The sequence below is a fragment of the Larus michahellis genome, chromosome 15 (genome assembly GCF_964199755.1).
Source record: "Larus michahellis chromosome 15, bLarMic1.1, whole genome shotgun sequence".
Classification (NCBI taxonomy): domain Eukaryota; kingdom Metazoa; phylum Chordata; class Aves; order Charadriiformes; family Laridae; genus Larus; species Larus michahellis.
In genome coordinates, this window is record NC_133910.1 from 11182634 (window position 1) to 11207584 (window position 24951).

A 24951-nucleotide genomic window follows, 5' to 3' on the forward strand; every position below is an offset into this window, starting at 1 on the left:
TGCCTTTCATTCCAATTTTCATCCTCTAGCCTAAAAAAAAAAGCCATTTTCCTTTCTTGCTTCTCTGAGCCCCAAATATTAAAATCAGGAAACCTATTTGCATGATTAAACGTGTGGTGTTGGCCCTCCGTCTTCGAAACAAATTTCAAAGGAATAACAAAAAGCTCTTTAACGCACGAGTCTGGGTGTTTTTCCTGCGTGATTGTGGCAGAACTTCTCTGAATCTGGAAGTTTCTTTTCTCTCACGCTCTCCAACGTTTGTCATTTCGAGGCCGCTTTAAAAATCTGCAGCAAAATATCCCTGGATTTTAAAAATCAGCATTGGATGCCCAGAACCTCTCAAGGCTGAGGAATTTCATTAGCACTTGACACTTTAAAAAACAGTGTCAGGTCAGGACAGAGGCATTTTCAGTGCTGCGCAAGATAAAATCGGGTTTGTTGGTTTTTTTAAGAAATGATGCACGAGAAATACGTCCCAACCCTGCGTTCCGAGACAGCGCCCTCGGACTACCCTCGAGTGTGACGTTCCCCACTCCCTGCCCTTCTCTTTCATTGAAGCATCTCAACGCGATGCTACAAACGCTTCAGCGCCTGCGTGGCCACCCGCCTGCCTTTCCACAGAGGTGGGAATTGGGCCAGTGGTGGCCCATTGGGCCACTTTCCGCACGGAGCGGAGACGCTGAGTTTCATCCTGGTACAAATACGTGAACCATCTCCTGCAAGAGCTCCCCTCTTGCTGGGCCACCACGACCACCTCCCGGGGCTGCGGCACTGCTCCTCGGGGGCAAATGTCCCTGGGGGGACGGCCAGCACCGTCCCCTTGTCCTTCCTTGAGGGACCACAGCCCGCGTCAGAACATCCCCGTGTCGCAGAAGACGTGTGGACCAAACTCGAATAATTCATATCACCCCGAGATGCTTCATGGTGGCCAGCAGGGCGAGGGGGGGATTCTGCCCCTCTGCTCCGCTCCGTGAGACCCCCCTGCAGCGCTGCCTCCAGCTCTGGGGCACCAACAGCAGAAGGACACGGAGCTGTTGGAGCGGGGCCAGAGGAGGCCCCGGAGATGCTGGGAGGGCTGGAGCCCCTCTGCTGTGGGGACAGGCTGGGAGAGCTGGGGGGGTTCAGCCTGGAGAAGAGAAGGCTCCGGGGAGACCTTGGAGCCCCTTCAGGTGCCTCAAGGGGCTCCAGGAAAGCTGGGGAGGGACTCTGGAGCAGGGAGGGGAGCCATGGGATGAGGTGGAACGGTTTTACACTGAAAGAGGGGAGATTTAGATGAGAGATGGGGAAGAAATTGTTTGCTGTGAGGGTGGTGAGCCCCTGGCCCAGGGTGCCCAGAGAAGCTGTGGCTGCCCCATCCCTGGAGGGGTTCAAGGCCAGGTTGGACGGGGCTTGGAGCAACCTGGGCTGGTGGGAGGTGTCCCTGCCCAGGGCAGGGGGTGGCACTAGGTGGGCTTTAAGGTCCCTTCCCACCCAAACCATTCTGGGATTCTGTGATGTACTGGCTACGTTTTCCAGCAGAGCTCAGGCTCAGCACGGGGCTGGGAGTCTGTGGGGTGGATTTCGGAAGCCCCCTGCACCTCTCCAAGCTTCACAGGAAATCCAGCCACGTTTACGAGGAGCTGCAAGGTGCCGCTTCGCTGGAAAACTCCTGTCCTTCCCCAAGTGCTTAAGCAGAACAGAAAAATCCGAGCTCCGTTGACTTGCCCAGGGCCACCCCCAGCTTTGAGAGCGCAGGAAGCCGGATAATGCTTCAGCCGCGAGAGCATCTTCCTCCCTTCGGCCATGGACATTTTAAAAATGTTCCGTGATGGAGAAAGAAACATTTCTTAAGTACCATTTGATGTCTCGGAATGGCTCCAGGGCTAGAGAAAACATGTTTATTTACTACTATGCTGATTTTAATGCAAAAGATTGGTTCAGCAACTAGAGGAAACAAAATAGGCAACATTTTCCATAATGTCTGCAAAGTGTTCTTGGGCTGACAAAAATATTTTCTTTCTTTCTCTCTCTTCCCTGCAATTTTTTTTTTAATCTAGCATTTCAAATTGGAGAATGGCTCGAGGGCTGAAGAAATCACTTGATAAAACACCCAACATTTACATTCTTGCAGGAGAAAAGCTAACTTTTTTTTTTCTTTCCATCTGAAGAGTAGTTTAGGGAAGCACAAGAAACAATCCTGCGGTGTCCCACGTCCGTTTAACCCTTCCCAGCTGCAGCTTTTCCATTAAACATTAGCCCTTCACTGCAAAGCTTTGGAGATTTTTGTTCCTTCTCCAAATTTCGGGCTCTAAGGGCGCTGGAGATGGTTAAGATGGGTTTTGCATCTTCCTTCCCAGCTGTGTTTCTGAACGGCTGCGTGAAGGACCGGGGACCAGACTCGCCCCCGGCAGAGCAGCGCTGCCCCGAGGCTCCCGTGAAACCAGGCAGCAGAGGACAAATTCATTTTGTGCCGAGACACGACTTTGCAGCGAACCCGGTACTGAAGGAGACCTACAAGACCTTTCTAACCGTCCTGCCTCTGGGCGCGCTGCCCTGGGAGGGCCATCAATGTGCCCGAGGTGTGCCCAGCCCTGGCTGGGCTGCTCCCCTGCGGCCGTGGGAATCACCACGTTCGCCCAGCGGAGCGGCTCCGGGCTGGAAGAGGATGCTGAAAAAAATGCCAAAATTAACAAGTCTGTCTGAGAGACTCCGTTCTCTGAAGCAACTCTTCAGAGGACTTTGCAAAGCAGACCGATCGTCATATGAGGATGAATTTGTGTAACCGGGACAGAAGTTTTCTTTGTGGGTAGAAAGAGCGTTACCCACCCAGCCCAACACGCGCAACCAGTATTTGCATTGCGCTGTGAGCTACAAGGCAATCTGGTAGGGAGAGAAAATTACCTGCTTCCGGAAACCTTTACTTTGACGGTACATTTAGCTAACACTTCGGTGTATTTGGTATTCATAGGAGAGAGGAGAGGACACAGCGGCTTTATTACAGCCGCATAAAGTTCATTGGGATTAAGACACCATCATGAACAGCAGCAAACGACAAAACAAAATGTATCAGAAACCCTCGTTTGCATTATTTATTTATGGCAGAGGGGTTTGCCTTTTCCTCTCCCCATCACAGCGGCCAAGTCAACCTTGCCAGGGGATGAGTTTTGCTCGTTGTGCTCCAGCCCGCAAGAGCAGAAACAGTCTTTAATGTTCTTGTACAAAACTGAAACACGGTGAGGAAAGAGTTGGTTCCCTGGGGGGTTTGTTGCCGTCGGTGCAGTAGAGCGGAGCGGGGCGGGAGGATACACAGGTTCCGTCCAGGCAGAGCAGTAACTATCTAAGCACACATCTTTCGGCCACAAAGCTCAAAATGGGTTTCAAGGTGGATATTATGCCTGCTTTTCCCTTGGAAAATGGAGATAAAGAGGTTAAATGACAACCTGTGACCATCCCGAGAATTTATCTGCTGGCCCTGCCTCATTAGTCTCGTGCTCTTCTGCTCCTCGACCGCTCTGTGGTGTCTTCATTTCACTTCCCACTCCGGAATTACACACTGCTCCCATTAGGGAGCCTTGCTGGCATGTATTTCACTGGGAAAGCTTTAACCCTGCCGCAGTAAATCTCTCCTGGGTCACGGGGGGTCTCATTCCAGCCCAGCAATGTTTTCATGTCAGCCCCGCAGAGATCTCCCGGGAGGCCCCGGGCTCCGAATTGGCATTTTGATGGTGTCTGAGCTCTTTGAACTGGACCACGACCCTGGGAGATAACTGCCATTGCAGCCCACTCGCAACATCAGTAACCGCGATTGCCAGGCGCCATCAGCTGCGATGGGACGACGAACAGCGTATTCGCCGCACCTTGCTGTCACCCACCATGTTTGAGGAGGGACAGGGTACTGACACCGCATTTTGGGACAAGCCCCTGAAATCTTCGCTCAGCCAAAGCTGCAGGACCCGGGGAGACAATTTCTTACCCAAGAAAGCCTTTTGTTTGTTGTCTTTGGTGGCTGTTCAGCTCAGTCATTTTTAGTCCCTTGGGTATTCTCCTTGCTAGCTTCTTCGTACGTGGTGTGACGGCCCCAGCCACCCCAACCCTGGGAGTCCTGGTGGGCAGCGGGATGACCATGAGACAGCAATGGGCACTTGTGGCCAAAAAGGCCAATGGCATCCTGGGGGGCATCAAGAAGAGCGTGGCCAGCAGGTGGAGGGCGGTCATCCTCCCCCTCTGCTCTGTCCTGGGGAGGCCTCATCTGGAGCGTTGGGTCCAGTTCTGGGCTCCCCGGTTCCAGAAGGACAAGGAACTGCTGGAGAGGGGACAGCAAAGGGCTACCGAGATGATGAGGGGACTGGAACATCTCTCTGATGAAGAAAGGCTGAGGGATTTGGGTCTCTTCAGTCTGGAAAAAAGATGACTGCGGGGGAATCTTATCAACACTTATAAATACTGAAAGGGGGGTGTCAGGAGGATGGGGCCAGGCTCTTTTCAGTGGTGCCCAGTGACAGGACAAGGGGTAACGGGCACAAACTTGACCATGGAAAGTTCCATCTCAACATGAGGAGGAACTTCTTTACCCTGAGGGTGGCAGAGCCCTGGCACAGGCTGCCCAGAGAGGTGGGGGAGTCTCCGTCTCTGGAGACATCCCAACCCCGCCTGGACGCGTTCCTGTGCCGCCTGCTCTGGGTGACCCTGCTCTGGCAGGGGGTGGGACTGGATGGTCTCCAGAGGTCCCTTCCAACCCCTACCATTCTGTCATTCTGTGATTCCGTAACCCTCCATCGGCCCCAGCTCCCATAATGCCAACCAGCAAACAGGGAACAAGACTAGCAGGCTCTGCCCCCTCCCTCCTCCGGGCAGGGCCTCCCACATCAGCATCCCCAGTACCGTGAGGAAGCCACCGATGGGAGAAGACACTACTCAGAGCGAGCCAGTGTGATGGAATTGGCTGTTAGAGTTGCTATTTTTTATAAATAAAGTAAATAAAGTCCTGAGTTCTTTACATTAGACACCTACGCAAGGCTCGGGCATTGCCCCGTGCCGCACAGTTGACGCGATGCCAACGGTGGTTATTTTGACTACAGCCAGGCTTATTTGGTTTACATTAAAATGATTAGGAATAAGTTAAAACAAACAGAAATGAGAGTGTCTCCAAGGTGGCCGCCTTGTCCTAACTAAACTGGTACAAGGTTGTGTGTAAAAAGGCTTTACTTGTTTGTCAATAGAGAAATCCTTCAGATCCTGCCCTGAGAATTGCTCCAGAAGTGCACGGTGCCGCCTGTTCCCAGCTGGGCCTCCCACGAGGTGAGGGCAGGACAACAACAAAAATAATGTAGCGTTGGCCTGTTTTAATAGTTATTTATTACATAATGGTATGGTGACTGTGCAAGCAGGAGAAGAGAAAACCCAGTCCCGGGAGGCATTCTTCGCTCCGGCTCTTAATTCACGTGCAGGGACTAAATGCCCGGCTCAGCCGAAGCTGCCGGGCTCTGAAGCTGGAGGAAGCCCCGTGGCTCCTGACCTCCCTAGATGCAGACTGCCAACTCTTTTCCCAGGAGCCGCATTAAAATAAAATTTTCAGAAAAACATCTACTTTCGTCTTAAAGACTCAACATGTCGGTGGATAGAACCTCTTCTTGTAAATGATGTTGATATTTAATTGCCTTTACTGTTTAGAAATTGCATTTAACTTGAACGGGCACAATTCACAGGACTTCACAGGTCTTTCTCCGGCTGATTGCTTTCTCGTTAAGGTCTGGCCATGATTTCTGCTCCCTGAGGCACCACCTTTCTCCGGGTTGTGGGAGCGTATGTCCCGTTAGCGCAGGACCTACTGGCCCCAGCAACTCGGGTGACTGGAGGACTCTCGGGAGGGTTAGTTGTTAGCCCCAGCTGCAGCGTGTTGCGTTGGAGGTCACCTGTCTGCTTTGAAGAGTTGGAAACCAGGGCAAGGAGCCTCCTTTCCTGGCTTAGCCGAGGGGCTGCAGCTGGGCTCCATGTGCCCCCCGGTAGCCCCGGTAAGCGGTGTCTGCAGCCAGCCTGGAGGTTTTGGGGACACTGAGCAACACCCTGTGCTGTACCTCAAACCCAAACTCCCTGCAGACCATCTCAGGCCTCTCACAGAGCGTGGCTCATTTCTTTGACACAACCAGCACTTTTTCAGTTTTCCTTGGACAACTTTAATTCATTTAAAGTTGACCGCTCAGTTGAACCGCTGAAGCAAAAAACGGCGTTCAGCCTCTCCCTACAGACCCCCTTCTGTCCCTCTCCATTTTGTCCTTTAGATGGACAGAAACATGAGCATGACGCCTTAAATGAAGCAGCCCAGGTCATCTTTGGAGGGTCAAATAACTCTGGTCGGGTGGAAAGGGGACGGGGCGGCCACGTATCTGTTCCGTGGGAGACAGTGACGCCCTCAACGAGAGTCTGAAACTGCCTGAGGTGAAGTCAGGCACTTAATTTTTCTAAGCGAAGCATGTCAATGAAGAGACTGGCATAATCGGTCTGTGTTTCCCCTTCCTTTCTGCAGAAGAACAGTTTGGTTTGAAGTGTCTGTGATGTGACTGATACAGCAAGTCTCTGCTGTCAGAGCCGTGATTCATGAGTCGATGCTGCGGCGCTGGAGGTGGGAGTGGGTAACCTTGTCTCCCCGCTGCCGGGAGCCCAGGATCCAGTGTCACCAGCAGGCGCTGCTGGGAAGAGGCTCTTTCACCACTGGAAATGGGCTCATACTGATACTGGCACCCACTGAAGTTTTCATCCATTAAGGCTGGCGTGTGGACAGCTGAACCAGCAGACCTGGGCTCCCGTCTTCTCCAGCGACGGCCCCGTGCAGCTCTGGGCTTGACTCAGGTATCGCCTGAAATACTGCTGCTGAACATGAGATAGTCTGGATTTTTATTTTGAGCGATCGAGGTGATCTTCTGAATGATTAAGCAATAACTTAATTCCTGGTAAGAATTTTAATGTCTTATGACTGTGAAATTTCCTAAATATTCAGCTCCAGGTTACTGTGAGAATGTCCTGAGACTGTCAGCTCCTCTCCCACTGCCTCCGCCCGCTCAGCCCGGCCTCTCCCGAGAGAGGAGAGGATGGGAATTGGGAATTGTTCAGCAAATTACAGCATCAAACATCTGTCCTTCAGCAGCCAGACACACGGGGCAGGGCAATGATGAGTGGGAAAGACGCCCTGCACCGTGCGGTGCCTTCCACACCTGCACAATGATACAGGCAGAGGATGCTCTGCAGGGGCTGGCGGGGTGTAAAGAACAATACAACGTGGCACAAGCCCCCAAATCCTCAGAAAAACAAGAGGAGCTGGGTATTTGGGTGCTGGGCTCATCCAACGGCTGCTCCCTGAGCCTACTGCCATGCTCCAGAGCTGCCAGCGGCACCACAGTCGTGCTGGCGTTCCTCCCGGGCACTCGCACCGTACCCGACCTCTGCACCGAGATCAGCAGCATCCAACGTAACACAGAAGAGATTTTTGCGGAGAGAATTGTCTCCAGATTTTCCACTGTTTGGAAAAGTGGCATCCCATTACCCAGCGAGAACGGCTCCAGCGCCCCTGAGTCGCATCCGAAAACATATTTTAATCCTCCTTTCTGCTCTGGAGGAGCCTCTCCCTGCTCCGGTTGCTGCCAGGGCTGAACTCCTGCGAGTTGCTCGGCTGAACACCCGCAGCAGCCCCCGAAGCACCGCGGACGCGGCCAGGAGCTCGTGCTGCTCTTGGGAGAGCAGAACTGATGGCTGACTGTCAGTGCCAAGCAAGGTTTTGCTCATTTTTTAAAACTCAGACTATTTTTGTATCTCTTTTTGGCAGAAATCAGGAGGGGAAAAAAGAAAGAAAAAAAAAAACCAACCACATTATTGCGTTTGATGCCTCCCTCTGCTACAAAGGAAAAACGTAAATGTCTTTGGGTGACAATCTTGCCAATTAAAGTTATCTTAGAAAATATGTATAGCTACAATCAAACCAACTTCTCCCCAGGACAAATGCTCCGTGTAATTTGTTCTGCAGAGCTGAGGGAGGATTTTAATATGGCAGCTACGGCAAAAAGCAGATCCTGAAGATGCCCTCTTTTATAAGGTTGGTGCACTGCACACAAAAGGTTTCCAAAGCGACTCCTGCTGCTGAATTCAAGCCAAAACTCTTAATATTTCCCACACAACCAGAGTGTGATCTTATCACGGGAGCCACAGTCAAAGCCCGTGCGTTGGCACAGCTCCTTTGCTATTGTTGAGAATGTCTCGATTCGAGAAAATTTAGAGTAATAATGATCTCTCCCAAAGTGCATTGTTACTCTTTACTCTGTAAATTTTGAGCCCTGGTAGCTCCACCGTTAAAACCGGAGAGGAGAACCCAAGAAAAGCCATCGCTTCAGCTCCCTCAGGACAACTCTCTAAGTGACGAGAAAGAGCTTTGCCAGCCAAAGATCTATCGGAAAGAGGACTTCAGCCTATTAATTCTCCAGGTTTCCCACAACAGTTTTGAAGAGCTTTTGTTTCCCATTGTTATAAGACAAATTTCTAATCCACTCTTCATTAGGAGCTCTGCAGCGACGTGACGTCCCGCCCGGCCCCCAGACTCATCCATCCTTGGGGGACACCTGGGACCTGCTCCGAGGCGCTCCTGCTCCCGCTCCTGGCCGGGCTGGGCTGGGCTGACCGGCGCCAGGCAGGAGCAGGAACTGGAGCACCAGTTAATGCACACAAAAGCCTGGAAAAAAAACCTACTGTGATTTACCCACACGGAGTTCAATAAACATTAGATCTGATGGCATTCATCGTTTTTTCATAGCATGCTCGATTACTGCTTCAGTTATTGCTCAAATGACATCATTCCTGGCACAGGAATTGATTGATTTTTTAATGAATATTCATATGGCATTTCAGCCAGGAGTAGGCATTAATATTCTAAGAAAGAAGAATGAAACGTACATCCTAATTTAATGAATGATTGTAAATATGTATCTGATGGATAATGTGACGATGAGCATTTAAAAAGGCATCCATAGTCACCTCGGGAGCTTTTCTTAGGAACAAAGGGGCGACCAGGATGCAGGGAGGGCAAACGGGGCGAGGGACGAGGCGGGACCGGGCCACCTCGTCGGGATGCTTCTGCCCAGCTCGTCACGACACAGACCTCCTGTCGCTCAGGTCGGGATTCCGCACCCAGCCCAGCCCACAACTTACATGCCCCGAGATGATTCATTTAATTATTAGTATTAAACTGACAACGCTTACGGACCCCAGGTGACACTGGGGCTGGGATGTGGAAAGCACTGGGCAACACTGATGTGAGCGAGCTGCGAAGCTCTCCACGGAGCAGCAGGAGATGAACAAGGGAGACAGGAGAGAGCACCCATCCCCTCCGTGCCCGATGGGTGCTGGGCACCCGTCCCGTCCCCCCGCCAGCGGCCGCCGCCCCACCCTGGCCATGCCGGGGGCTTGTTCGCGCGGGTCCTGCCGCGGCAGGCAGGTAGAGCATCGCCTCTATCCTCTGTGGAGCTCTGTCATGTTCAATACCCTTCACCGCATTACGAATTCAAGGCTGGCGGTCCCCGAATGTACATATATTTGTCAGACACTCTTAAGATGTCTCCCTGCTCTGAGCGCTGATCCTTTGTGAAGGCAACAGTTGTAGCGCTTAAACAGCGGCAACGGGCTCGGTCCTGCCCTCCTGGTGCAGTCCCAGCCCTGGAAAGCGTTAAAACACGGGCTCGGCGTCTCGCTGCTTAGAGCCTCTTAGACAGGCGTTTAATTTAAATGCGTGTTCAGTCCCGTGGGGAGCGCACACACCTGAAGCATCTTCTGGAAGCGGGGCTTAAATCAGGGCATCGCCATTAAAGCCACCGAGGTGACAGGCATGAAAGGCTATTTATACCCAGCGGCTTTCTATTGTGCAAGGGAGAGAACAGGCCCTTCTGCTGACAAAGCAGAAGCGCGCCTCATCCCCGCGTGAAATGCAAAAAGTAATACCCTAAATTCACTGCAACCTTTGCAGAATCGCAGCCAAGACCGCGCTGAAATCTCCCCTGTACCGCGAGCGAGGCGCAGGGACCCCAGTGGGCAGGGAACTTGTTTTTCTTTCCAATCAAACCAACCACTTGCTATTCCTCCTAGCAGCTGGCAGGGGAGAAAAAAAACCCAGCTACCTTTGCAGGCCAGCTCCTGCAACCCGGAGTCAAGAAAACGGGGAAGGGAAAGGGCTCTGTTCTCTCCGGCGCCCTGGAAGCGCAGCCCTGCAGCCAGGGCTCTTGTTTGCGCATCAAGATGCGTGGGACCGAGTTTGCCGATAAAAATATATACAAAGTTATGCTTGGTATGGAACAAGCAGGCAGTAGCTGCTGAAGACTTCACAACATCCTGCTTTTGGCTTGCCTCCAAAATACCAAAACAAAACAAAATTCAGTTGGCATCTCTGCAGATTGAAGCAAGTTTTCTTTTTGCAGCAATTGCTGAACAAACGTTTCGATACTGTGCCACCGCCCCCGCCCCTGCTTTCTCCCCCGAAATCACGTGCTGGAAGGATGTAAAAGATGTTCAAGGTCACGGGCAGGCGGTGAAGGAACCCGGCCGTTGCCCATCCCTGTCCTCTGTGGTTTTGCTGCACCGTGGCAACCAACACTGCGGAGCACAAGCCAAGGGCGGTGGGGGGGCGTTTGCCCAGCGGGACCCCCAGCAGCGGGGGGGTTTCTCCAAAGGGGCCGAGCCACAGGGGTCAGCATCACCTACCTCTTACTATAGTGGGGGCTTTTGGACGCCCCCCAGGGAGGTGCAGCTTGCACACCAGGGCTGAATTCAACCCCTTGTGCTTGCCGTTCAGGTAGGTAAGGCAGAACCATCTTCCCGCTGCTCTAGAAGGCAGCGGGGTGTTTCTCTGCAAGCTGGGAAGAACAGCCGCAACGTGGGAGCCACGACGGCATCACGGTCACCCTGGGAAAAAACCCACAGCAGCCACCTGAAAAAAATTCAGGATTTGGCCTCATATTTCTCATGCCACACGCTGTCACAAAGCAGCGTATATCTTCTGTACATACGCACATTGCAACTTGACCTTATGAGCTTCGCTCTCAAATGTTTTATTTATTTCCCCAAGAACAGGCAGTTGTGTCTGAGAACACAAGGTGAAATCCTGACCTTGCTGAAAGCACTGAGAGTTTGCCATCGCCGCCAGCAGAACTCCACGTTTATCCAGAGCTACAACCGGGTTACAGGTCTTGGTTCTGGCTTCAGTTCTTTGCTGGTGCTTGATGCTTTAAAGGACGAGCCCAACAATCCTATAGCCCTTTCATCCATGCCCACCATTCCCAAAGCACGGAAAAAGCAGCACCAGTCCCCTCCTGCCCACTCGGGTAAGCAGTTACAGTCCTTGAAGCGCAAAATTTGCTCGCCCTTATTGTAGCACATTGCTATCATGTCCTTACTGGTCATAAAAATTATCTTGTGTTTTCTCAAAACCAGGCGCCGCACTCATCCCTTTCTGAAGGGAACGGGTGAATATCAGCATAATTTAAACAAAGAGTCTCTGTGGAAACCACCCCCCTGCTATCGCAAAGAGAAGCGCGCTCCCCTGGCTTTGGACAGCCAGATTTCAGAAATAAGTGTATTTCTGCCATTTTTGACCTGGCAGGCGCTGCAGAGCCCGAAGAGCAGCCCCCTGAGCACAGCAACAGCTACTTTGCAACCGAAGCCTTCCCATGCACCCAGAGGAGCTCTCTTTGTACGCTGTCTTAATCAGTACATGAAATGCTTTCAGTGAAATGCTGCCTTCTTCTGTTTATTTGTCACAACTGATGCTCTGGTGAACAGTAAATAGGAAATTTGTTGGCAAATCAGCACTACCAGCTTGGTTCATTAGGAAAGGCTGGAGCACAAGAGAGCTGTGTGCGCGTCCCCCTTGCGACTCGCGCTGGACCCTCAGTCCTTGAAGCTCAGCAAGTTGTACAAATCCTGAAGGCACATAAATCTCTCCTAAACTGAGCCCGGCAAACACAAGACCTTGGCAATTATTGGTAATCCTTACCAATAAGCACTGGGTTATTAAAAGGCCGTGGGCTGATTAAACCCGTGTACACACAAGAAGAATTCACCACCGGTTTTGCTAAGAAAACTTCACATTTAAAATCCTGTCCGTTTTAGCCGTGTGTGCTGCTCCCCACTCGCCTGCCCCGGCCCCGCGGCATTGCACAACGCCGGGCTTCGTGTTTGCCACCAGACAGTTTGGAGTCAGCCTCACATGGACAAGAAGGAAGTCACAGTGCCTACATTGCACATAACTGCAAGCAAACGCGTTTCCAAGAAACTATTAAGCAGTGCTCATTTGAAGTTTAAATTTAAAAAAAAAAAAAAAAAAAGGAAAGAAAAACCTTGGAAGAATTTTTCTTGGCTTGGAGCTTTTTATGAAACTCAGATTTTAAGCGAAATGTGCCCAGACAACATCAGTAATGCAGCAAAGCCGGGCTGCGTACAGCGGTGCGGTGTCTCGGGCTCTGATGGATGAACCAGGGATCCAGGTCCTCCCCAGTGCCAGCCAACCGCCGGTCCCTTCCCCGGACATTGTCCCCTTCCAGCAGGAAGCAGCAGCGACCCACAGCCCCCAGAGCACAGCCTGGCACCCCAATGTGCTCCCACCCCGGGCAGCATTTGGGAAGGGGATGGCAGGTGCGTGGGATGTTCCCTTCTGCTGAGCCTGCAGCGAGGTGGCACCGTCCATCCCCAGGACCGCTGCCGGGCTCTGTCAACACCCGCCCCAGCCAAAGGCTGCTCCATCGTCCCCCCAAGTCCCCTCCCCTGCCTGGGGTGGGCTTTGGCCCCAAATCACAGACCCCACGAGGGTCAGCCCTGCGCTCACCCAGCTGGGCTGGCCGGGGACCGGGGTCCCGGGGCCGCGTGGGTCCCCGCACACGGGGACGGTGGCAGGAGACTCGCCAGGACACGGCGGCTCTGTATGAAACGGCTCCTTTGTGCCGGGCGGGCGCACAAAGCCGGGCGTCGCACACAGCAGCAATTGTTCCTCCGAGGTTCGCATGGACGAGGCCACTGTCCCCCGGCAGCTTCAGACACCCTTGATGTCAGAATAAATGAACAGGCATCATTAAAGCAACCGCATTAGGCTTTTAAAATATACACCACTGTAATTTATTTTTTAAACCATTGCTCATTTTCAGAGGCAGGGAGATAAGGCTCCTCTGAAAAAAACCTCTTTGCCCATCTAAATTCTCCCCATTACTGAGCAAATGGTTTGCAACAACAAATTTATTCCGCAGCGTCTCCTGTGCTCTTTTTTTTTTGTTTGAAAAAGCCACAAACAGATTGTGATTTTCTCCAACGGATTCACCATCTGGGAAATTTTTCATGCAACTCCTTTCCTCACTGGGAGCAAGTTACTCAGAGGGGAATTCCCAGCAGAGAGCAGACTCTGAAGGGATGGGTGGTTCATTTAATTAGCATGCATAATCTTGACGTCCTTACTCAGGCAAGACTCTCACCAGGGCCAATGGGAGATTTATTATTATTTTTTTTAAAAAAAGAATCAGCTAAGGACTTCGGTATTTGTCTCTTGGTGTTACATACAGTGTTTTCCATGCAGGGGAAAGTTGGCTTTGGGCTGTATTAGAGACTCTGATTTACTACAGTCTTGTGCACCCGAGGTCAGGACGTGGCCCTTCCAGCGTCCATCACATGCCGAGCGCGGGCCGGAGCAGAGCCAGCGGCAGAGGAACCGCTCCCTTTCGCACACTTTCCCTGGTGGGGGAACATCACGCATTCTTGCAGCAGGCTCTCTGCAGCCAGCGGAGCGCGGCGGGGGGAGGAGCCCCTCCAAAACCCGACACGCATCAGCTCAGAACCGCAGCATGTTTATACAGCCCTTGGGCAAGTTATGTGGTCTTCCCCCCCCACCCCCCCTCCCCCAGTAGATGAATTTATTGCTTGAGAAGGATGCGGGAGAAGCAGGGACGCTCCTTTCATCTGCACTAAAGCTGTTCTATGGTACACGAGCGCGCAGCCAAGCCTCGAAGCGCAGCACACACGCAGCCTTGATTCCAAGCCACCCGAGCGGGTTGCTCAGAGCAGACCCCGACAGCCCAGCTCCGCTCTCACCTAAGCACGGTTTTGATAGCTGCACAAGAAGATCTTACACTAAACAATTTTCACTGGCTCATTACTGGACAAAACTTCCCTTTGAACTGACATTTTCTGGGCACGATGACTGCTTTGAAGCAGGAAGATAAAATTAGTGCGGAGAGTTGGCAGGTGAAGAAATGAGAGGTTGTTGGTTTGTTGTTTTTTTTTTCCCCAGCAGCAAAGCTGTCCAGGAGCTATGGAAACCTTGTTTGGCTAAATAAAAACGCAAAAAGATAACAAGGCTTCCTATTTTCCAGCAACATCTCCACTGGAACAGCATGCTATCTGCGTGTGCTAGAGGCTCCGGAACAGCCAAAGCCGTCCCTGAAAGTAAACGTGCCATCTTATTTTCCACAACTGGTAGGAAACGCCGTCTCCTACCTCCCCAGGAGGGAAAGAAATAAAACCAGCAATTTAGGAGAACCCTGGGAAGAATTACAACAAGCTTTCAGCCAGGTAAGGCCCTTTAGGGTAAGGAGCTGGTCTCTTCTCCAGTCTGTTCCCAGTGCCTTTTTGAGACTTACACCTGCAGATCGGGTCAGAACCTGCTTTTACGGAAAATGGCAATCCTGACCCTAAAGCTGTACGGACACAAGTGAAAGGCTCTGCTGTTGGCGCAGCCCCTGGGAGAAGCGGAGTTTGCTGGCATGGCACGGCGCCTGTGTTTGAGGCCATTCCCTGGGGACCCCCCGGGCCGCGGCACCGGGTCACTGGGCGCCCCAGCCTGGGCCGGTGGCACTGGGAAGAAGCTCACTCTAGGAACTGGGCAAACAAGTTCTTCCTAGGACATGGCAAAGGCTCAAGAGATGTATTTAAAAAGAACAATAACAACAGAAAATGCACATTTATATAGCACATTCCTGAGCGTTTCACTGTCATTGGGTCCGATACTCCACCGCACTCAACCAACTTTGCCATCTGCCATTGTGCTAATGGCACCAGCCGCATTTTTGAGCATTGCTTACACTTTCCCACGTAATGCTGAAAGTGAAAATACACACACCCTTGCCCAAATTGCTCTCTCTTTTGGAAACCTCCTTCCCTTTTCTTTTAAGCCCTCCACTGTGGCTCTTCACCTGTTGGGATAACAGAAAGGAGCATCTCATACCCGTACAGGGATGTGGGCTGCTCTATGCACACAAATACTTATTTCTCCAGTTGTTCACCTCCAGCTCGGTCTATTTTAGGATTTTGTGCTGCTGCACATCCCTGTAGCACTTTCCACACGAGAACAAGAGGAAGTCCATCGTAGTAGAAGTATTCCTCTTTATTCCCACAGGAATCATGACAACTGTGTCCTGAAACGATCCAGCTCTGCACTGCAAGCTCGGCTCCACGCAAGGAAAGGAGGAAAGCCAGCACCTTCTAGTAATTAACTGATGTGCACCTCAATACAAAGCGACAGCTCCTTCAAACCACTCAAACGCCCGGGGTGGGCACTGCAGTCTGCTTGCTGGAGCCAAAGCCTGACGGCCGTGCGGTGCTCCTGGCTCTCCTCCCAAGTCATTGCTGAATGACCCTCCAAGGAGGTAAAAAGAGGCGTTTTACCCAACTCTCAGTGATGCTTCTGAGGCACAACCACGGAGGGACTGATTCTGCTCTATTTGCACGGGCGTGAAGAGGAGTGTCTAGGCCATCCCCACATCAAAAAGATACCAGCGCGGTATGACAAAATTCTTCCTTTTTCTTCCCAAGCAATCAATCCATCAACCAACATGTTAAAAAAAATAGGTTTAATGTAGGTGGCATGTTTCATACAGAATTTAACAGGCACCCAAAACACCAGCTGGTGTCATGTTCTGAAGAGTTAACAAGGTGAAACGCCAACACTTCACTCTCCTTCGTACATTCACAGGCTGAACAACAGGCCAAGGCAGCTTTGCCACCGCACGTACCCTCATCCCTGCTCTGCAGTCTCTGCAACGCAGCCGGAGTCTCTCCGTCACCCAAACACCCGGAAAGCTCTGGAGCGAGTAGGACCCATGGGGAAAGTTCTCTGAAGGGGTTGGTATGGGTCTGGGATGGACACGCTCTCCCAAATCAGTACTTCTAGTATTTTTTCCTAATTACTCAAGGCCAATTTTTACCCAGAATATATAATAATACTAATATTTAAAGACCAAACATGGAGAGAAAAAAAAAAAAAAAAAAGACAGGGAACAAACCAGCTGCTCTCACTGTTCAGGACGGAATCAGCATGAAGGAATGCTGAAATGAAAACGTCAAAAGATTTTAGTTACGGCCATCTATACAATAAGAAGGGAAGACTTAACACATTTTGGAGCCTGATCCATCCCTTTCACTACCAACAAATTTGGAAAAAGTAAAAAAATATCCAAAAGAATATGAACTTTGCCAGTGGGGCACAGTTTGCAAATACCTGCTTAACATGAAATATTTCTGGCAAATATCATTGTAAGTGAGTTGCTTGACTCTTGAAAAGCAGAAAGTTCAGCTTCCCCTGTTTCCTTATTTGTTGTATTCTAGCAAGTTTGGGGTTTTCCCCCCCTCCATTAAAAATGCCAGGTTGAAAAACCTAATTAAACTAAATGGGAGAAAAATAACCCAGCTTATTCTTTGCATACACTTAATATAACATTTATTCTGCCTCTTTCTCCCTCCCTGAGTTGTGGCCTGGTTCCCCTTGAGCTTGTAAAAGAATCTCAGCTCCTTGAGAAAAAATATTTTGGCAAAGTACTCCTAAAAGCTTTAAAAAATATACATCTCAAATTTAAAAACACTGAATTTAAATTCTGAACCATTACCAAGTTCTTACTTATTCAGCAATCTCCTGGGCATGTTGTGAGGTTTAATTAGCGCCAGTTGGAAAATGCTTTGAAGAGGAAAAGTGCCATAAAGGTGCCAAATACTGCTCCACTCATGAAGATCTAAAACACTCAAATTATTACATCATAAAACAAATAATTTGAAAATTAATTCCTCTTCCTTGCCAGCGTGACTTCAAAGGGACCTCACTTCTTCCCTTGCACTGGTAGGATCACACCACCCAAGCACTGCAAGGTGTCCAAGGGCTGGTAAGGACCAAGAAAGAGAGTATTTTGAATTTCATAACGCCTTCGAGGCCGCCTTCTCACTTATTTAATCTTTGGGTTGTCTATCGTTGTGTGCAATTGAGATTCGGGGCATTCTGAGAGTAGGTACTTGGCTCCCTTTCTAAAAGAGGAATGGGGAATCACCTTCCGCTGTCTTCTAAGCAACCTGTGCCCAAGGTCTCTCTCGAGGAACATTTGGGCAATTGGCAAACATTATTTTTTTGTGATTCGATAAGGACGTGTACTTCTTCCTCGGTACGCACACTGAGCCTGGATGCAGCGGGCTGGCGGGAAGTCCGTGCAGTAAAGTGATGAACCGCAATGCAGAAGCCCTTCTTCGTTCAGCTGCCACTGCGGGAGTGTCGCGGGGCAGGTTTGGGCTGCTTAAAGAACCACCGCCAAAGGTAGCAGCAAAAGTGGTTTTATTGAAGTAAGAGTTTGTAAAAGTGAGGCTTAACAAAGTCCTATGGAAAAGTTCAACCTCCTAGGTACTGCACAGAGGATATAATGATTCAAAGTTACCAATAAAAGACCGTAATGCCCTGCGATGCAAGGTTATGCGCAGTATCAGTCACTTACCAAAGATCTGAAGTTGGGAAGGGGTCTCTCAACCTTCAGCAGTAACCTCAAGAGACATCCCACCTCTTGGGCAAGTGGGAGATCCCAAGGGGACGTCCCTTGGGCAGGGAGTGATCCTTGGGTGATCTCCCAAGGGGAGATCACCGCCACGCAGCCAGCTGCTTAGCAGGGAGAGCTCAAAAAAAGCTCACTCAGGCTGTCATATTTATGGAATAAAGTGGGTGGCTCATAGTCAAATTACGCGCGATGGAAAAGGTAAGTATGAGACTCCTTGTACCCACAACCTTTGTTGCTTGACCAAATTAGTCTTGGAAGAACCACCTGCTATTCATGTGTTAATCGCATGATCGGTGTTCCGGTTTCCAAGCTCATATACATCAAAGCTCACCATGTCACCCTGTTCCTGTGTGGGCTTTCAAAGAGCAGGTTGGAACTAGGGAAGTTCCTGACTCGGCCACAGCCAAGACCTGCACTTCCTTTGGATCCTGAATGAAAATACCACGGGTTTGGTCGCACGGAGCGTATCCGTCACAAAGAGCACCCACCAGCTGAAGCAGGCAGGGGTGGGGAGCGCAGCAGCGCCCACGTGTACCACAAAACACCCTTTTACTCATCATTATAAGGAGTGCGGAAATAGAGCCCCGCCAAGGTGAAACAAGGTCCTACCATCCAGCCTCCACCCAGTCTCTGCTGCATCTCCTGTGAAGGGCGAGGGAGCGCTGGTCCCGGCTGCTCTCAGCTCGTGCCAGGGCTGTTTGCTGGCCGCCTGTAACACGTTTCCTGCAGAAATTCTTGAGCAGAGCCAGGCTGGGAGTCCCACAGTCTGCACACCAGAGCTGCAATGCCCCAGGCTGACAGCTGTACTGGGGAGGAACGCACTGGGCTCGGAATTACTGGGAATTCCCTCTGCCCGCAGAGCAAGCTGCGACTTGGACCTGCAGGATGCTGAGCCCGGAGAGCAATCCCAGAACAAAGCTCTGTGGAGCTCCGCAGTTAGGAGGAAACTTCCAGACACCAGTTTGTGACATATGCTGACACCGCCTCTTTCCTGCAGAAACAGCCTTTGGCTCTCATGGGACTAATCTAAAGTTCACACCACCACGGCCCGTTATTTATTCGGCTCTGCGTGTTCAGTCTGCATTATCCTTAACACTTGATAATGAGATCATTTCTGGGTTTGCTTTAGCTTTGGGCTTCAGGCAGAAGCTTCTCTATTTTGCATCCATAAGCCTACAAATCAAAGTACATCAGCAAAAGACTGCAATACTCACAAGCTGAAATATGAAGCATCCTTCCCTGTGTGCAAACTGGCTTTGTTCTCCAATACATTCATATCTCAGACCAAAGAGATCATAAAAGAACAGTCACGTATTTCCAGTCTTACTTATTCCACTATGATTGACTCCAACAGTTCCAGGCGGGCGGGGGGGGAAGGGTCTCCATCATTTTTACCAACTTGTTTTTAAATAGTTCTTCAAAGAACACAGGGAAAAGACCAATATTCCATTATAAGGAAAAACAAACAAACAAAACCAGAATAAAAATAAACTTTAGGCCAGCTTCTGGACTCCATAAATAAAGTTGCTTGACTGACTGCAGAGGAACGGTCTAACATCTTAGATCATGACCAGTAAAACTCAGCTTAATGCTTAAGTCCCTTCTTGAGCTCGCAAAGCTCTCCAGTGACCCCACTCTCACTGCTGCAGAGGTAGGAGAATGTTTTCTGTAATTGCAGAGAACATTTATTGCCATTTCAGATTGTACTCTGCTTTCAACCTCTCCTAGGTAAGACAGTCTCATCTCACCCTACTCCCTAAGACAGGAGTAACTCTGTGAGAAAACTGGAACTAATCCACGCAGGGAAGAGTAAAACCAATGCCAAGACCTAAACGCTATGGACCATTGCAATGGGTTCCCCTTAATCACTGCAAAATGATAACATATTTGCCACGACTGGGAGTTTCAAGAGCACATACTATCAAATTCTGTTCCCATTACTCCCATGGATTTCTCCTATTAGGGTAAGACTCAATTACTCAGCACTAACTGCCCGAAAAGGACAAAGCCATTCAAAGCTATATAATTACATTAAAGCGAACAGAACAGTGTAGTGGGTCAAACGCACATCTTGCACAAATCTAAAAACGAAACAGGAAAAAAAAACCCAAACCCATATACTCTCTGTTGAATTTGGCCCCATATTCTTAGCAGGGAATATGCAAACTACATAGAGAAAGGATAACACTGGTCAAGTAGGACACATATTACATGCCTGAAACATTAAGGAGCATTTTTAGAAAAAGGGTGAAGATGGATTAAGAGCGTGGGGTACAAAGTTATCTGACTTTTATCCTCCAGATAAATCACTGCCTTTTTCATGCCCACAGGAATACAGGAACAGCAGCAACGTAGGCTCCTACAGACTAGAAGAAATTTGTATTAACTTGCACTGTGCAAAGAAAAAACACGCAATCAAGTGTTGCACTTTGATCATCAAAATGGCACCTCGACCCTCAAAAAAATACAAATTCCAGAGACAAGTATGTTAATTTATCAATAAAAAGTATCACTGATAAATAAATTAATTTATATAAAAAAGAAAATAAGATATTGACACATTTTGGGGTAGAAGAAAAGTCACCTTCTCAGCCCACATGCGCTTGTTTTATTTACATATCCACAAATACCATGAAACACCATCCCAGCCCCCCCACTAGCAGCATGGTCACATGAATTCCATAGATGAGCAGTTCATTCATGAGGCTGAAGTCTACCCGCCTTCGCCCCAGTAAGAGGAGGATGATGGAGAGTTTGTACTGGAAACGCAGAAAGATCCGGATGCCAAGGTACTGAAGGCAAAACAAGATAGAGAGTGCCACCCAGAGGATGGAGGTAAACAGGCTGCAGCTGAAGTACAGCAGGAAACGGATGAATCCATACATCCATCGGGATTTGAGATAGATGTCGAAATTGTTGTACTTGGTACGCACCAAGTGAGTGGTCCTTACCGGGCCACAGGCCGAATGCAGGCAGGTCGTGTGGGGGCCGTGGAACGAACGGACCCGGCGGGGAATGGGGATTACAGGCATCAGGCACCCCACCGGTCAGAGAGTCCCAGGGCAGGATTTACAGGGCACATATCAAATATTATCCATTAACATGGAAGAGATCCAACAGCCTGGGAACGCTAACTCTTTGCTGAATTTCCAGGAAGGAAGAGACCTGCGGGAAGGCAGAGAAGGAAAACACATTTAAGTAGCCCCAGGGGGAGAGGAGGCAGCACGGCAGACACTCTCCGGCTCGGCGGTTACTTACAACTGCTTTGCAAAACTCAACTTCTTGGCTTAAAACGACTTTGCTTTGCTTATTGTTTACCAGGCAGACATACAGAAACACAATCCTGTTTCCATCACCACCAAGTCGGATTCCCAGCAGCTCCCCAGTAACGTGCAATACCAGCACTAGTCATAACTTTTACAGTTTTAATGCAGAAAAGATGAGAACTTTGTTCTGGAATTATCTTGGCTAATTCACATGTCCTTCTTAATCAAACAGTACATCCACGCAAGTAGTAATATTAACATATGTGTTTGCATTGGATCATATTTCTTTTAAAGGAGAAAAAAAAAAAAGTTATCCAAGTACTTTTGCAAGTGAATTCTGCAGCCCAGGCAGAGCGGTGATTCTAGATTGCTGCTCATTTCAAAACTTGGCAAAGCTTCACCAAATAAACAAACTGAAAATAATGGAAGGTCCTGCAAGAACAATGAGGCAATCGTGTTTTTCACACTCTACAGGATGTACCTCCCCTCGCTCAGCCGAGCCGTGCGGTCTCACTGTCATCGCCTCCAATGGCAAGGCAGCCTTTCAAAGACATCTACTGGTTTATTTCTCCCTTTGGGACCCGCAGAGATAAGTGAAATATCTTGATCTTCTGGCGTGTTTAGGATTTATAATCTTAACATCCTTCCACACACCCATTGTTGTTATCCGAGTGATGAGCAGTAGCCTGTTAGCTGCTCTGTGCTTCACCCCAGGCTTACGATGTGCCAAATTCCGGGAATTATGAAATGACAATGCCCTCATCAGATAATGCCAGAAAACAACAGGGACTTCCCCAGCCTCCTCGCACACCCAGGCACTCAGATCCGGGCAGATCTTTCCTTTGTTCAATAAGAATTCCTATTACTCTTAAAATTAAAACTAAAGTAATTTAAAAGCTTCTTCAATAATTTTTTTACTTTGTTACTAACAGAACTAATCACAGAGTAAATTATAAGGCTGCGGGAAATTGTACTCTGATATCAAAACCCCTCTGTGATACAGTGTGCATCACTGGGTAACTCTCTTCATGCTTCCTGCCTTAAATTACACGTAAATGGAAAGAGCAGTTCTGATCTCTTCTGCTTGGCCCCAGGTTCTAATTCCTTTTCGCTGTTACAGAAATTTGCAGGCTCTACATTAATCAGGAACTAATAAAAAGCAGCATGGGTTAACTTATAATTAGGGAATTTAGGAAATGGAGATCTGTTCTCAATTATCAAAGAAGCCCTCATAATTTTAAGTGCCTCTTTGCCATAATTTCCTGTCTGTAGAAAGGAAATACTAAGCAGCTCGGAAGTGTGTTACAAGAATGTATTTTGCAAGACATATAAACTGGTCAGATACTAAACCAACAATACTTAAAAACAACATGGTTTTGTTCCTGGAGCATGCAACTGAACATGCTTCCCACATGCTGTGCAGTGTTTGTTGTTTCAGAGAGATTTTTTGAGGACTAAATTAGCAAGATAGGTTAAAATTCACATACTCTGGATTCAGAGCATTCCATTTCTGATGACGCAGCCTCTCCTTACCACCCCTTTCACCAGGACACAAAAGACAGCTTATCATTTTCCAGTAAACTCCTACATAGCTTCTTAATCTGAGTCCCTGAGCAGCCACAGGGACACCAGTGTCCAAGCCCTGTTTTAGAAGGGGAGTTTTGATCCTGACAAAACCTTCAACAGGTGAATCCAAGAGAACCGGTCAAACGGTTCAGCTGCAGAGACTTACTCTCTGTGAACAGCAGCAGTTCGTCCCCGTTTACTGTGCCCACCACACAAACAAACAGCCTTTGGTAGATTCATGCTCTTTAGATAAACCCAAATATCAACGCAACAGCCACGAGCAGAGACATGGTGAGAATAAAATAAGTTTTCTGAAATATTACATTTTTAAGGGTGCTGCCATCCACTCAGCAGAAGGTCGGTAATCCGCTGCCGTTTCTGGATGCTGCTTAATTCTTGTAACAAAAAAGTGAAGTTTTCCTGTGACACCTGGCCTTCTAGGAAGAATGAAAGAAACTGCTAAGGTGCTTCATAGACTCACAACACTCTACATATGAGTTGATCTAAAAGATAAAACGAGAGAGTAAGTTTCAATTTGCTCATTTTGTGTGTTAAAAAGTTCAGAATTACAAGGCTCCTCCCCAAGCATGTATTTTTAAACCCACAAAGATTCTAAAAAGAATCACACAGTCAATAATATATGTATTATAGATAATGATACATGCCGGAAAGAATCATCTACTTTGCATCCAATGCCATACACAAAGACAGGAAAGAGAAAATCACAGATAAAGAACTCTTTTGTCAGTCACCTTCTCCTGCCACCAAGCCACCCAGGGCACATGCAACACGATGCAGAGGGCATGCACAGCCAACGTTTTCCAAACGGAATACGTAGGGCAGGCCGCCAAACCTGTATATTGGCACATAATGCCCTGAAACAGATTTGGACAGATTCCTCAAGATCACTTTTTTGGGCCTTTCTGTTTTAAAGCATGTTGTTGCGCGGCTGGAAAGTCAAGTCGGTCTCTTCTGGGCATCATCCTACAGCTCTAATGCCCAGGAGACTCGGTGCCTGCCATGCTGCTGTTACCCCAAGCATCGCATTAATGATGGCCTCATCAGGAAGTTAAAAATCTGGATAACTATTCACTTTGGTGAGTTTTCACTCCCTCTCCTTTAAAAATTGAGTGTACGATGAGAAAGCTAAACCAAAATACAGTGCTACTTCTCTTCACCTATCACGCATTCCAGGCAAGGTCTGCGGTTGCTCAAGGCACTCATAATTCATGGAGGAGGAGGGATGACAGAAAGACCGCAACATCCACAGATGACATGACCATCAGTCAGGACCAGCGGCACCAAAATGTTCCAGAAGGAGCCAAACAAGGTTAGGGACAATGACAAATAAAGGTTAGTGCTGATAAATGAAAGCAGGGAGCACCGGAAGGAGGGGAAATCCGAACTCCTCCTCCATCCTACCACATCCCAAACCAAACTGCATCGCCTCGGGAAGGGAACTGACGGCGGGACGCTCAGCCAGGACCTCCCCGCGGCGTCCAAAGCCCGGCCTAGACAACGCGGAGCCCTGCCGAGCCAGCGGCGGCAGCCCCGCACGGCCACCGGCCCACGGCTGCCACTCGCCGCGGGGAAAGCAGCGCGCCGGGCCCGGCCCGCACCCGCTCTGCCAGCCGAGGCCCAGAGCGGCGGGGCCTAGCACTGACCGACGGCCGGGCCCAGCACAGAAGCGGCCTGTGCCGGAGGCAGCCTCCGCAGCAGGGCCAGGCCCGGGCCGCCGCCGCCTCCCCCCCGCTCCGCACTCACCGTCCTGCCCATGGCCCTCCGCCGGGCGGCAGCCGCCGCCGAGGCCAGTCGCCCCGGGCCCGGGCTGATGGAAGGCCCGGGCCTACGGGCGAGCGCCGCAATGCGCATGTGCGGGGGGCGGCGGCGCTCCGGTTCCGGCCGGTGGCGGCGGCGGCGGCGGTCGGGGAGCGGCCGGGGAGGCGCGCGGCGATGGCGTCATCACGCCGCGCCGCCCCCCCAACGCCGCCGACCGGAAGCGGGAGGGCGCCGCGTTGCCCGGGCAACGGCGGACGCGGCGAGGGGCGTCCCGCCGGCCTGTGGCGCCGGGGAGGGGGCGGACAGACGGGCCCCGCGAGGGCAGAGGGAGCCCGGAAGGGCGTTTCCAACGTAAACCGGGCCGCAGCCACCGCTGAGGGTGTGGCGGGTCCGGTTGGTCCCCACCCGCAGGGGTTTCAGCAGCCCGTGGCCTGGGGTTGGGCCTAGTCCTGCGGGAGCTGGAGCATCCCCGGTGAAAGAATCGGCTGCGGAGCGGACGGCGCTGCCTGAGGCAAGAGCGTGGCAAAGGCTTCTCCAAGGAGGCAGGG

The 24951-nt window shown here is 50.2% G+C and overlaps 1 protein-coding gene across 5 annotated transcripts; it reads right to left on the reverse strand.

Moving 5' to 3' along the window:
- Window positions 1-15645: 15645 nt before the first annotated feature.
- On the reverse strand, window positions 15646-24685 carry TMEM250 (transmembrane protein 250). Of its 5 annotated transcripts, none has more exons than XM_074608757.1 (3): window positions 24389-24685; window positions 22948-23058; window positions 15646-20957 (listed from the first exon to the last, which is right to left on the reverse strand). In XM_074608757.1, the coding sequence occupies exon 3, from the start codon at window positions 20822-20824 to the stop codon at window positions 20405-20407; it is 420 nt and encodes a 139-aa protein (XP_074464858.1). In that variant the 5' UTR covers window positions 20825-20957; window positions 22948-23058; window positions 24389-24685; the 3' UTR covers window positions 15646-20404. The 5 variants fall into 5 exon arrangements, with proteins under 5 accessions (XP_074464858.1, XP_074464857.1, XP_074464855.1 ...); XM_074608756.1 differs by having other exon boundaries at window positions 22948-23061; XM_074608754.1 differs by having other exon boundaries at window positions 22948-23127.
- Window positions 24686-24951: the final 266 nt, after the last annotated feature.